The 15,564-nt window shown below is 41.7% G+C and overlaps 1 protein-coding gene across 1 annotated transcript in view; it reads left to right on the top strand.

Moving 5' to 3' along the window:
- ptprt (protein tyrosine phosphatase receptor type T) overlaps positions 1-15,564 on the top strand; it is a gene marked incomplete at both ends in the record, with an annotated part of 404,935 nt that overhangs the window by 311,514 nt on the left and 77,857 nt on the right. The window contains 3 exon segments of the mRNA XM_084173452.1: positions 2,113-2,267; positions 12,305-12,382; positions 12,856-12,891. Coding sequence (XP_084029578.1) covers positions 2,113-2,267; positions 12,305-12,382; positions 12,856-12,891 — 269 coding nt within the window.

The raw sequence follows: 15,564 nt of genomic DNA on the forward strand, positions 1-15,564 counted from the left end.
TGACCTTTCGATGACAGCGATGGAAGTGAGAGGAATCTGAGCACTGATTTGTTATGATAAAAGACAGACATCCACACACATGATAGGGAGACCTCCTGGCCTGTTAAGCTATACATCATGACTTTAAAGAAGGTCATTTATATGACGGAAGCCTAGATTTGGGAATGGGGGTTGTGGGAGTTTGTGTAGTTAAATGCACATCACTTGTTTTAAGGAGTGCTGGGCCGAAGAAAACGTACAGATGAAGTAGGGCCTTGTTCTTAATTGACTTACCTGTAAAAATAAAGGTGAAAATAATTGCTCCACTACAGACATTTTATTGGGCTAGTTCAATATTTCAAGATTGGATCAAAATAGTATACTCGCCTAATAAAATGTGGCGGAGCAATCATGTGTAGAGACAACAGAAGGCCATATAGACAGTGCAGAGAGAAAGAGAAGTCAGACACATAGCAAAGAGGAAGAAATGGTGTGCTGCACACTAGAAAACAGGGCATACTGTGTTAAAGATGATATGTGGCCTTACTGCTCTCTTTTTCTCCCCTCTCTCTCTCTCTCAGCACACCACACTTTCTATTCCCAATATCTCCCCCTCCCCCAAATGTCAGCCTGTTAGAGTATATTTCTTCCCTCTGCCTCCATCGTTCACTCTTTTTCTTTTATACTAGAGCCCCATATCCTCATCTCTCCAACTCTTCTTTCTTTCTTCCACACCACTACCATTCCCACTTTCAAAGTAAGAATAGCAAAGTAGCCACTATAGCCACCAATCAATACTTTAAATTTGAAGCACAGCTGTACAAGTGCATTGTAGATTGGAGGAAAGGTCTGCCTGAAATAATGATAGCAAAATTATTACAGAAAAAAGATTTCATAGGGCTCTCTCCGTGACAGCAAAGTAAAAACACATCAACTCACACACACCCACACTTTCTTCACACCCATACACATACAAACACAGACCCACAAACACGCTCGCTCACACACTCACACACACAAACAGCCAGCAATATCAGGCACAGCTCCTTATTGCCACAATTTTAAGACCTGGAAACGTAATTGGAAAAAAGTGGAGGTGCCTACAGATCTGACCCTTCTGTTATTGCTTCTTGACTGAGGTTTCGCCAATGCAGCATTTGCCTCTGTCCTCAACCCCAGCTGCTGAGGAAGCAAAGGACCTCATTTGTTTGCAACTGGAAACAGAGTATTGACTCTCATGCCTCCATATTCCACAAGGCCTGCCCTGTTTAAAGACAGCTCATAAATGATAGCATTTCCTAAACTAATTCCGCTGAATACCTTTAGCTGCAAGAGATAAATCATCGACCTCAGTCCTTCCAACTGATTTTAATGGAATATTTATTCATGCAAAGCCACAGTATAGTCAGCAACAGGCCTTACACAGACCTACACCTTCACAATAACACAAGCCTTAAACTTCTGAAGCAAATCGACAAGTATTGAGCTATAGAGCGTACTGCAGTTACTAGTTAATCCCAGCACCATGGAGTCTTTTGAAGTTCTAGAGTGAGGTCTTTATAGAGGTTACATTCTGTAGTCTCAAACTATTCTTTGAAATAGACTGACTAACAGTGAAGTATTTGTTAAAATACCGTTCGAGCTCAAGTAAAATGGTAAGCTACTGTTGCCTTTTATTCCTTCAGAACAGGCAAATTAAGTTCCTGATTTGTTTTGTTCCACATGGCAAGCTTCTGACTTTGAAATCCACATGTTTCTTAATAATATCATTGAGACATCAAAAAACACTGAGAAAACCAAACAAATGATTGGCCAAATCTACCATCAGTCACTATGACTACGAGGTTTCTGTTCCCCAATCACAGGCCAGAAATAGTGATTTCACCACATGGAATAAATAACTGCAGATTATTGAACAGAATGCATTCTCTTTCGACCTGAAATGCTACAAAATAGCCCAAATTATTTAGTAAAAAAAATACTAGATACTGAACAATGTATAACATGGCCACTCTTCACTTTTTACTCCTTTACCTTTATGTTGTAGTACAAGTCTGTCGTATGATTTCTGTGTACTTCAACTGTGCCATTGTCTCTGAGTGACACTGTGTTTGTTTTGGGTGGTGGCTGAAGGAAACTGGCCAAAAAACAGAAGGAGACGGCCAGCAGCAGCAGCACCCAGAGGGAGATGGGGCCGGTGGGCACGGCTGATAAGAGCACCACCAAAGTCAGCACTCTGCACAAGGACGACCCCTTCTCCACCAGCAGCCAGGACATCAACGGTTTCAGTGAGTCAAACAGGACCTACTAACAAGATTGCAAAATTCCCTAAACATTCCCAAAGGTCCTCAGAAGTTTTTCAGAAATCCCGGTTCTGGAAATCCAACTGGGAATCCTGGGAATTTTACAACCCTTCCTACTAGTCTGTACCAATTCCTGTCAGTCCTAGCCTGTTTTTCTCTCCTCTCACTTCCCTCTGTTTGACTTAATCTCTTGATACCCCCTGTTCCACTCCTATTTCTCTAATTTAACGACATGCTGTTTCCTTTGATGGAGTTTAATTCTCACTTAATCTCACTATTTGTGTGCTGTTCTGTTTTCTTTGAAGGTTATCTCCTTTAAAGGGAAGTTTACCCAAAATCCATTGATTCCATACATTGAAACTAGTTCAGTGGAGTTTTTCTCCTTTCCCCCTCTCTCTCCCTGTAGTGCTGTAGTGAAACAGCTACAAAAACGGGTCACGTGACATTGCTGCATGCAGGCATCACTCTGATCCGTTGCCAGTGAATTCATGAATCAGAAATTAGTTTTTTATTGGAAGTGTGCACCCGAATAAGCTATTTTTGTCAGAAGTACTACCGGTTTTCAGTCAGGAAATGTGTACTTTTACACCTAAAACTTTTGCGATTATTTGTGGCCGACAGCCACAGCATCGGAGATCGGTAACAACTGCACATGTGGGGGAGACCCTGCTACGTAGAAACGTTATAGATATGCCCTTATATGGAGCTTGATGTCACAGATTCAAGTTTTTGGGGGGTGAGAAGGAGCTGGTGCAAAAGTTGATAGAGTTAGGCCTATCGTAGTTAAAGTTAGTTACACAAAGTGGAAAAAGAGATGTCAGTAAGAGTAAGCTGGTTTTCAGTCCTTGGCTGCACTTTATACAGGAAATCAAGGGAAGAAGGCACCAAATGTCACTGTTTTCTGATAAAAGATATGAAGAGATGCAAAAGATGATTAGTAGCAATTCGAAATAGTAAATACGATGTAAATTCTCCTGCAGCCAACCTTGCCTAACTGCGTGTGTGTAGCAAGCACTTCAGCGACAATGCCTATGAGTGCGATATGCAATCTGAAATTATGGGGACAGAACACTGAAGGATACTAAAAGATACAGCTGTTGTTACTGTATTTCCATGGACTGGATCTGGCGCAGTGACAAAATACAAAATACAAAAGCGACAAAGCAAGTGTATGGAGGTACAGTGCATTCAGAAAGTATTCAGACCCCTTGACTTTTTCCACATTTTGTTACCTTATAGCCTTATTCTAAAATGGATTAAATAGTTTTTTCCCCCTCATCAATCTATACACAATACCCCATAACTACAAAGCAAAAACAGGTTTTTAGAAATGTTAGCAAATGTATTCAAAATAAAAAACTGAAATATCAAATTTACGTAAGTATTCAGACCCTTTACTAAGTACTTTGTTGAAGCACCTTTGGCAGCGATTACATGGCTTGGTTTTGGCTCTGACATGCACTGTCAACTGTGGGACCTTATATAGACAGGTGTGTGCCTTTCCAAATCATGTCCAATCAATTGAATTTACCACAGGTGGACTCCAATCAAGTTGTAGAAACATCTCAAGGATGATCAATGGAAACAGGATGCACCTGATCTCAATTTCGAGTCTCATAACAAAGAGTCTGAATACTTATATCTAAAAATATCTAAAAACCTGTTTTTGCTTTGTCATTATGGGGTATTGTGTGTAGATTGATGAGGGGAAACATTAATTTAATCAATTTTAGAATAGGGCTGTAACATAAGAAAATGCACTGTATAGTGTTTTGGGATAATGTGAAAACATAAACCCACTAATGGTCCCGTTCATAGAGGTTTATGATAAGCGATCAATCAATAAAGTAACGTTTAGCTACTTACTCGTTAGATAACTGTCCATTTGGCCCAGCTGGAACAGGGGTGTGTCTCCAATTTAGTTTTTGGAACACAGATTTTTTTTCTGGGGACACCAAAGTTTATATGGGCAGCAATATGCCCGTGGTCGCAAAAGCAAACTAATTGCTCCTCATCATCATTACGTTCCTCCATTTCTTACAGAAATGGAGTCATGTATTCGAAATATCTGCAGCACAAACATTCCTCATTCACCGCATTGGAGCGCAATTACTGCAACTGCATCACCTGTCTGTGTTGATCCTGAGGATGGGTTGGGGCTGTGGTCCAGCTATTGTTACAGCATCAGCTAGAGCGGCGCTCTATCTGAAGCTCAGTTTTAATCGTCAGACATATTTGTAGGTTAGCCCAAAAAAACTTGCATCTGTGAATAAGGGCATAAACTGCAGTTTCTACATAGCAGGGATTCTCCCGAGAGCGCACATGCACAGTTGTTACCCATCTCCGCTGATATAAAATAATCACAAATGTTTTAGGTAGAAAAGTACACTTTTCCTGACTTAAAACTGATAGTACTTTTGACAAAAATAGCTAATTCGGCAGTCCGCTTTCAATAAAACAACGAACTTGTCCACATTTCATGAATTTACTGGCAACGGAGCAGAGTGAGGTCTGCATCCCACAACGGCACAAGTCACATGACCCATTTTTTGCAGCTGTTTCAGTGCAGCACTACAGGGAGAGAGAGGGGGAGAGGGAAAACTCCACAGAACTAGTTTCAATGTTTGGAATCACTTGGGAGTTTCTGGATATTGGGTAAACTTCTCCTTTAAAGTCTCCTTTGCGTCCTTCTTTGGTCCCCACATAATAATTAACTAGGCAGATGTTGGTAGCCTACTGTCATTCTCACTGCCATTACACAATACTGGCCAACCATATTCATTTACAGTGCCACATATGGAGCAATATTTCAGCCAAAAACCATAGTGCACTTACAAATAACAATATCTGAAAATACAACACTAGGGGTGGGTTGCAAACACTTCAATTCAGTGTAATCTGAATCCACCAACTTATTATAGCACTGTATACAAGATTCTTAGGCACCCACTTCTCCAAAAGGATTCCATCTGATTCCAAATCAAGTTACTGTAGCATCTCCACTGAATATACACTTCAGAGAAAGGCGAGTGGCATTTTGGCCATTTTCTCTGAGCTGTAAATGGGGTCCAGCCTGCTGTGTGGCAGCAGTAATTAGGAGGGCCCTCTCAGAAGCTTTTTCTGGAGAAAATGTCACACTGGCCTTTGGGATGAGATTAATTTGAAATTTCGGGTCAGCTGGAGAAAAAAAGAGTCTCAACTAATATATACAGTAATTGCCTTCACCACACTGCCCATATTTCAGCGCTGCATCTAACCCAACTAAGAAAATTTCCTAGTAGCATTTCAAAGTTTAGAAGAAAGGGAGAATGTGCCATGCAAGTCTGTATTTTGGTGTGGAAATTATCCAACCATTATGTAGAAATTATGTTGAATATAATAATATACTACATTTATCAATCTGACTCCAATATTATGTGATTAAATGCAACAACCCTGTACGACTCTAGAGGAATCTAGTCACGGTAGCAAGCCTTGCGTCACCTCTCAGTATGACTATAATAAACATGTGTCTAACTTGCACTGTTATGCAATTATCAAGAGACTAGATACAAACAGCTAATCCTGGCGACCAACGTTCTAGCATTAATTTATTGAGGCAAGCAGATCAGAGATGTCAAGGTGGTACCCAAGCATGTGTAGTAAAGTGCCTTGCAAAAGTATTAATCCCCCTTGGCGTTATTCCTATTTTGTTGCTTTACAACCTGTAATTTAAATGGATTTCTATTTGGATTTCATGTAATGGACATACACAAAATAGTCAAAATTGGTGAAGTGAAATGAAAAAAATAACTTGTTTCAAAACATTCTAAAAAAATAAATAACGGAAAAGTGGTGCATGCATATGTATTCACCCCCTTTGCTATGAAGCCCCTAAATAAGATCTGGTGCAACCAATTACCTTCACAAGTCACATAATTAGTTAAATAAAGTCCACCTGTGTGCAATCTAAGTGTCACATGATCTCAGTATATATACACTTGTTCTGAAAGGCCCCAGAGTCTGCAACACCACTAAGCAAGGGGCACCACCAAGCAAGCGGCACCATGAAGACCAAGAAGCTCTCCAAACAGGTCAGGGACAAAGTTGTGGAGAAGTACAGATCAGGGTTGGGTTATAAAGAAATATCAGAAACTTTGAACATCCCACGGAGCACCATTAAATCCATTATTTAAAAAAACTGAAAGAATATGGCACCACAACAAACCTGCCAAGAGAGGGCCGCCCACGAAAACTCACGGCCCAGGCAAGGAGGGCATTAATCAGAGATACAACAAAGAGACCAAAGATAACCCTGAAGGAGCTGCAAAGCTCCACACTCCCCAAACATATGGAATAAGGTACTCTGGTCAGATGAGACTAAAATTGAGCTTTTTGGCCATCAAGGAAAACGCTATGTCTGGCGCAAACCCAACACCTCTCATCCCAGAACACCATCCCCACGGTGAAGCATGGTGGTGGCAGCATCATGCTGTGGTGATGTTTTTCATCGGCAGAGACTGGGAAACTCGTCAGAATTGAAGGAATGATGGATGGCACTAAATACAGGGAAATTCTTGAGGGAAACCTGTTTCAGTCTTCCAGAGATTTGAGACTGGGACGGAGGTTCACCTTCCAGCAGAACAATGACCCTAAGCATACTGCTAAAGCAACACTCAAGTGGTTTAAGGGGAAACATTTAAATGTCTTGGAATGGCCTAGTCAAAGCCCAGACCTCAATCCAATTGAGAATCTGTGGTATGACTTAAAGATTGCTGTACACCAGCGGAACCCATCCAACTTGAAGGAGCTGGAGCAGTTTTGCCTTGAAGAATGGGCAAAAAACCCAGTGGCTAGATGTGCCAAGCTTATAGAGACATACCCCAAGAGACTTGCAGCTGTAATTGCTGCAAAAGGTGGCTCTACAAAGTATTATGCACGCTCAAGTTTTCTGTTTGTTTGTCTTATTTCTTGTTTGTTTCACACCAAAATATATTTTGCATCTTCAAAGTGGTAGGCATGTTGTGTAAATCAAATGATACAAACCCCCCAAAAAATCTATTTTAATTCCAGGTTGTAAGGCAACAAAATAGGAAAAATGCCAAGGGGGGTGAATACCACTGTTTATAATTACCGATAGACCTACTAAATTATTAACGTATAGTCTATCAAATAATTACTCTGTAAAACGAGCAATGCATTTATTTCAATTCAACTAATATAATATATTAGTTATGAAACAATTAACACTCAAATAATTACAGTGTACATGAAATACATGATACATTACAGAATAACTCAAGAGTAAATGACTCTCACCAATAGGCTAAGACTTCAGTTCAGAATAATCTTTAAAGAGAAAAAAACGGTGTGATACACACATAAGCTTGTTAACAAGTTCTGAAAGTATGAACAAATTCACAGTCCTAAAAAATTATTTTTGTATATATATATTTTTGTTTTTCTCCCCAATTTCATGATATCCAATTACAATCTTGTCTCATCGCTGCAACTCCCCAACGGGCTCGGGAGAGGCGAAGGTCGAGTCATGCATCCTCTGAAACATGACCCGCCAAACCGCGCTTCTTAACACCTGCCCGCTTAATCTGGAAGCCAGCTGCACTAATGTGTCGGAGGAAACACTGTTCAACTGACGACCGAAGTCACCCTGCAGGCACCCGGCCCGCCACAAGGAGTCGCTAGAGCGCAATGAGCCAAGTAAAGCCCACCCACCCAGCCAAACCCTCCCCTAACCCGGACGACACTGAGCCAATTGTTTACCACCCTATGGGACTCCCGGTCACAGCCTGTTGTGACACAGCCTGGGATCGAACCCGGGTCTGTAGTGACGCCTCAAGCACTGCGATGCAGTGCCTTAGACCGCTACACCACTCGGGTGGCCCACAAATTCACTGTCCTTTGAACCAAATTCAAGCAGAAACTCACACCCAACCTGAATTAACATTGTTTTGCACTTTGCTAGTAAAAACAATAGACAGGAAAACACACCCAGATTTTAATCTAATCAACTCAATTTACATGATAGGAGCACACCTGTGTCGCGGCCTCTTTGATATATCCGCTGTCTGACTAACAAAATAACATTTTCCCTGTAACAATAAATTAATAGCACTTACAGTACATTTATTTTTTTTCACCTTTATTTAACCAGGTAAGCCAGTTGAGAACAAGTTCTCATTTACAACTGCAACCTGGCCAAGATAAAGCAAAGCAGTGCAATAAAAACAACAACGCAGAGTTACATATGGGGTAAAACAAAACATAAAGTCAAAAATACAACAGAAAATAGAAAATATATATACAGTGTGTGCAAATGTATCAAGCTATGGAGGTAAGGCAATAAATAGGCCATAGTGCAAAATAATTACAATTAATATTAACACTGGAATGTTAGATGTGCAAGAGATAATGTGCAAATAGAGATACTGGGGTGCAAATGAGCTACATAAATAACAATATGGGGATGAGGTAGTTGGGTGGGCTAATTTCAGATGGTCTGTGTACAGGTGCAGTGATCGGTAAGGTGCTCTGCCAACTGATGCTTAAAGTTAGTGAGGGAGATAAGAGTCTCCAGCTTCAGAGATGTTTGCAGTTCGTTCCAGTCATTGGCAGCAGAGAACTGGAAGGAATGGCGGCCAAAGGAGGTGTTGGCTTTGGGGATGACCAGTGACATATACCTGCTGGAGCGCATACTACGGGTGGGTGTTGCTATGGTGACCAATGAGCTAAGATAAGGCGGGGATTTGCCTAGCAGTGATTTATAGATCGCCTGGAGCCAGTGGGTTTGGCGATGAATATGTAGTGAGGACCAGCCAACAAGAGCGTACAGGTCACAGTGGTGGGTAGTATATGGGGCTTTGGTGATAAAACGGATGGCACTGTGATAGACTACATCCAATTTGCTGAGTAGAGTGTTGGAGGCTATTTTGTAAATGACATCGCCGAAGTCAAGGATCGGTAGAATAGTCCGTTTTACGAGGGCATGTTTCTTAACTTGGCTTTCAAAAACGTTCGAAAGGCAGGGCAGGATGGATATAGGTCTGTAACAGTTTGGATCTAGAGTGTCACCCACTTTGAAGAGGGGGATGACCGCAGCAGCTTTCCAATCCTGGGGATCTCAGACTTTACGAAAGAGAGGTTGAACAGGCTAGTAATAGGGGTTGCAACAATTTTGGCGGCTAATAAGAAAGGGTCCAGATTGTCTAGCCCAGATGATTTGTAGGGGTCCAGATTTTGCAGCTCTTTCAGAACATCAGCTGTCTGAATTTGTGTGAAGGAGAAGCGGGGGGGGGGGGGGCATGGGAAAGTTGCAGCGGAGGGTGCAGAGCTGGTGACCGGGGTAGTGGTAGCCAGGTGGAAAGGATGGCCAGCCGTAGCAAAATGCTTGTTGAAATTCTCGATTATTGTAGATTTATCGGTGGTGATAGTGTTTCCTAGCCTCAGTGCAGTGGGCAGCTGGGAGGAGGTGCTCTTATTCTCCATGGACTTTACGGTGTCCGAAAACTTTTTGGAGTTAGTGCTACAGGATGCAAATTTCTGTTTGAAAAAGTTAGCCTTTGCTTTCCTAACTGCTTGTGTATATTGGTTCCTAACTTCCCTGAAAAGTTGCATATCGCGGGGGCTATTCGATGCTAATGCAGTACGCCACAGGATGTTTTTGTGCTGGTCAAGGGCAGTCAAGTCTGAGGAGAACCAAGGGCTATATCTGTTCTTAGTTCTGAATTTTTTGGGGCATGCTTATTTAAGATTGAGAGGAAAGCACTTTTAAAGAACATCCAGGCATCCTCTACTGACGGAATGAGATCGATATCCATCCAGGATACCTGGGCCAGGTCAATTAGCAAGGCCTGCTCGCTAAAGTGTTTTAGGGAGCGTTTGTCAGTGATGAGGGGTGGTCTTTTGACCGCAGACCCGTTACGGACGCAGGCAATAAGGCAGTGATCGCTGAGATCCTAGTTGAAGACAGCGGAGGTGTATTTAGAGGGTAAGTTAGTCAGGATGATATCTATAAGGGTGCCCATGTTTACGGATTTAGGGTTGTACCTGGTAGGTTCCTTGATAATTTGTTTGAGATTGAGGGCATCTAGTTTGGATTGTAGGATGGCCGGGGTGTTAAGCATATCCCAATTTAGGTCACCAAGCAGTACGAACTCTGAGGATAGATGGGGGGCAATCAATTCACATATGGTGTCCAGGGCACAGCTGGGGGCTGAGGGGGGTCTGTAGCAAGCGGCAACAGTGAGAGACTTATTTCTGGAAAGGTGGATTTTTAGAAGTAGGAGCTCAAACTGTTTGGGCACAGACCTGGATAGTATGATAGATCTCTACAGTAGATTGCAACTCCACCCCCTTTGGCAGTTCTATCTAGACGGAAAATGTTATAGTTGGGGATGGACATTTCTGAATTTTTGGTGGCCTTCCTAAGCCAGGATTCAGACACTGCTAGAACATCAGGGTTGGCGGAGTGTGCTAACGCAGTGAATAACTCAAACTTAGGGAGGAGGCTTCTGATGTTAACATGCAAAAAGCCAATGCTTTTACAGTTACAGAAGTCAACAAATGATAGCTCCTGGGGAGTAGGAGTGATACTGGGGGCTGCAGGGCCTGGGTTAACCTCTACATCACCAGAGGAACAGAGGAGGAGTAGAAAAATAAACACATCCAAATGTATAGTTCTTTATGAACTCTTGGAACAATCCAAACATGACAATTTAATTCACACAGTAACATTCATTTCCTCAATAAAAGTTTTCATCAGTCTTCACACCTCCAACGTTGTCCGTGCTCCCAGGGTTCTGTGGGAACGTCCTTCCCCGGAGAAAACCACAAATAAGGTGTGTTTGACCCCTGTGATAGCCCACAAATGATCAGCCATCCAAATAATGTCATAAATTGTGATTGAGTCATCACGCTGGGCCTCAGCGCCCGCAAGTCGCTAGTCGCAAGTATCTCATCTTTCCACTACAAGTCCATCATGAACTCTATTTTCATATTTTGGTTGTCATGCAAATTCCCAGAACGTCCAAATTCTTATTTTGTTTTCTGATATCATTTTTGTTAAAATCTGTACTTTTCCATCTAATTCAGTCAATATATCAATGACGAACAGTCTCTTGAGACGTGACAAAAAAAGTCCCTGCTCCATCACATACATCTATGTATGCAAATCCTCCAACACAGAATGTTCTCCCTCTCATATCAGTGTTCTTCCTGTACAACACCTTGTTCATTATTCCTCCCTATCATTATTTATCTATTAATGTGGCCATCAGAATAGGACAGTACGGGGGGTGTTGGGCACTTGTTATACCTAATGAGGCAGAGAAAAATGCCAGCGCAGCATGGAGATCTAATATTTACACTGATACAGGCAAATAACCTTTTCTATTATTGCATTCTCGTGAAACATCCTTTGCTAGTATCTAGGCTAAATTGCTGTGAAAGCACTTTTCACATGCAGGTAGAAGTATAAAGTTGACTATATTAGCATACAGTATGAATAAGGGTTAGGGTTTATATTTGAGCAGAGGATATACTCTGTTGCGCATTAAAATGTATAGTACTACATAGCCATATCTGCAATACCTTGTGGCACACCTGAGCACATGATCAGAGTGAGATGAAGGAGCTAGCCTGTGGGGAAATGGTCTGCATAGCAGTGTGTAATATCACATGTTGATTACTGTAGAAACTCCATGTGTCAGAATCGCATGGGCATTGTTCAGTGTTTCATGTAGGATAGGGCTGGTAGTGTGAGTTGTTGAAAGGGAGAACTCATCTCTTTCACCGTTAGGTGGCATAACGCGCACCCATCCAGGTCTGTTCACCTGTGGTACATTTTCTCTGTCTCACTGTATATCTCCTTTGTGATAGTTGGGTAATGTACTGTAGATTCACCTTATTTTAGTTTGATACAGACCCATCTTGTTTCTGTTTAGAGATGGTGTCTGGATATTGCATCCTGTTTGCCTATCTGCTGTGTCTTCAAAGTCTTTAACATCTCCTTGTGTTTCTCCCCTCAGCTTCCCCCTCTCCCTGCTCCTTCTCTCTGCAAGGAAAAACGCTGCAAAGCAAATCCCTCTTGAATTCCTACTACTCAGGTACAGTCATACCACTCTGAAGAAGCCTGCTTTGTAGTGAATCTACATAAGGCAATGCCATATTGCTCTTTCAGGTCTCTTCAAAGTAGAACATGTTGAGAAATCAATCTATAGGCATTTTCTTAGGTGGAAATTGTTTGTTGCTTGGAGAATCCATATTCACAGGTTGGCATTTATTGTCATGAATCTTGGCCTGGAGGCAGCTCTCGAGAGTGGTCACAAGCTGGCACAGCCACAAAGTCAATAAAATCTGATTTTAAACCTAACCTTAACCCTAACCTTAACCACAATGCTAACCCTAATGCCTAACCCTAACCTTAAATTAAGACCAAAAGCACATTTTTGTTTTCATGAATCTTTACGATATAGCTAATTTTGACTTTGCAGCTGGCCCAGGGCAAGATTCATGACAATAAACTTCAAGGTGCTCCATATTCACTGTCTTCTTCTTTCCCTGTGTCGTTACCCTCTAGTGTCGAAGGAGCCAGTCCCTGCAACAGCATCAATTGGTAAGTATCTCCTCTCCATCTATTCTTGCTTCTCCTTCCATTATCTTGCTTTCACTTTTCATAGGTGTTGTTTAGATGCCTGGTAATGGATTTAACATACACAAATTCAATCCAAACATGTTGTTCACTTATGTCAAATTGAAGACCATTCGTTGAGATAATAAATCAAACCAAACAGCATGTTAGCAGGATTCTACAAAGATACAGTAACGTACTATCACTACTTATGCAACACAGACAGCACTCTCCCAGTGTCAGGCCATGGCCATGCTGCTGGCCCAGGGCAGCCTGGGAAAGGTCTAATGGAGGTCTGCTGTGTCATGATGATGGCACTGCCAATAATTACATTACATGCAGAGGAGTGTGATGAGAATCACATATAGTGTTTTGCAACCGGTTGAATACTAATGCTTAGATTTGGGAAAGCTTTGAGAGCAACAGCACGGATCAGATCTTGCCCCTTCAGTTTACGCACGGCCAGATTGAAATGCCAAATCCATTTCCGACATATCCTTCTCGAGGCAGATTGACCACCTCTTTGCCAAGTATGTCAAGTGTTTTGGTAGAGAGTTAGCTCCACTCTCAGCTGTTTCTCCTCAAGTCAATTGGTAGCATCTCTCTCCAGTTTATTGGTTTATGTGCTCCAATTCTAGTAGGTTGTTCACAGATTTCCCACCTGCCAATGGTCAGCACCTGGCTTCATGGTAGGTATTTTGTTTGGTCTAAGTCCAGTTTTTGTTGATTACTTTTGTTTAATAGGGCACATGTTTTGTTTTGTCTGCGCCCCTGGGATCACAGAAAGGTACTGTAAACACACTCTTTGATCTTGAGGTCTGTAAAATAGACTTTCCACTGACCTGTGGATGTTCAAAGGGAAGGAGTGGAACTCAGCTGGGTCCTGAAGATGTTTTACTTTTTCAGTATTGTTACTCCCACTTCAGAAGTAGCCCTCGGAGCCCTCATTCTCAGAACCTCGTATTTTACACATTCAGTATTGTTACTCTTGCTTTAAAAGTAGCCCTCTGAGCCCCTCATTCTCACAATCTCGTGTATTCTAAATGGTATCCCCTAAGACTCCTAGAGAGTCCTTGTTCACCCAATTCACAGCCACCAAGTGGGACTACCTGTACTTTGATTGTGATTTTAATTTCTTCAAGTGTTTATATTAAAGTCACCACTTATGTAAGGGACAGGGAAGGTCTGGGCCCGCCATATATCCTCTCCTCCATAGCTGGTGGGAGTCAAAGTATACCTTTCTCAAGCACTGTTGTTGACAGAGAAAATCACAGTAATGGCCGACAGACCCCCTTCTTTACTGGCCGGGGGAGAGAGCGCCAGCTCTCAGCAAACAGAGCCCAGGCAGGGGGAAAAGAGCCTTGTCAAACATTACAGGAGGCAGGGGAAGGTAGGCAAGCAAGCAAGTCCAAAGCGTCTGCAGCATTTATTGATTTCAGCAGTACATTTGTGCTGCGAGACATCTGTAAATTCCCCATAGTACATGCCATAATCAGCTAGTTTCACAGTCAATAATTTAGCTTTGCCTATTCATTCTAGCCTGACAGACTACCGCCAGGCGAAAAATGAGAATAAATAGAGACGAGATGGAGAGGGAGAAGCAAGAGGTCTTAGTGTGGAGGAACGAGCTTTGGAAAATCCATGCTCTCATGCAAAGCTAGGCTTAGCTTCCTTTGTATATCAGTCTGGGTTTCGATGGCTCAGGTGTTTCTTTGCGATGCAAATAGGCATAATTTTTTTTATCGTTACATTCCAATCAGTGATTGACAGTTCTTTTTTTCTCAGACAGTGAATTTGCATGCACATGCTTAGCTAGTAGTAGTGTGGCTTTGAGTCAATTCACTTGACATTGATCATACAGTGCCTTGCAAAAGTATTCATACCCCTTGGCGTTTTTCCTATTTTGTTGCATTACAACCTGTAATTTAAATTGATTTTTATTTAGATTTCATGTAATGGACATACACAAAATAGTCCAAATTGGTGAAGTGAAATGAAAAAAATAACTTGTTTCAAACAATTCAAAAAAATCAATAATGGAAAAGTGGTGCGTGCATATGTATTCACCCCCTTTGCTATGAAGCCCCTAAATAAGATCTGGTGCAACCAATTACCTTCAGAAGTCACATCATTAGTTAAATAAAGTCCACCTGTGTGCAATCTAAGTGTCACATGATCTGTCACATGACCTCAGTATACAGTGGGGAAAAAAAGTATTTAGTCAGCCACCAATTGTGCAAGTTCTCCCACTTAAAAAGATGAGAGAGGCCTGTAATTTTCATCATAGGTACACGTCAACTATGACAGACAAAATGAGAAAAAAAATATTCCAGAAAATCACATTGTAGGATTTTTAATGAATTTATTTGCAAATTATGGTGGAAAATAAGTATTTGGTCAATAACAAAAGTTTCTCAATACTTTGTTATATACCCTTTGTTGGCAAAGACACAGGTCAAACGTTTTCTGTAAGTCTTCACAAGGTTTTCACACACTGTTGCTGGTATTTTGGCCCATTCCTCCATGCAGATCTCCTCTAGAGCAGTGATGTTTTGGGGCTGTCGCTGGGCATCACAGACTTTCAACTCCCTCCAAAGATTTTCTATGGGGTTGAGATCTGGAGACTGGTTAGGCCACTCCAGGACCTTGAAATGCTTC

Source organism: Coregonus lavaretus (assembly GCF_964263955.1).
Source record: "Coregonus lavaretus genome assembly, chromosome: 12".
In the NCBI taxonomy this organism is placed as follows: Eukaryota; Metazoa; Chordata; class Actinopteri; order Salmoniformes; family Salmonidae; genus Coregonus; species Coregonus lavaretus.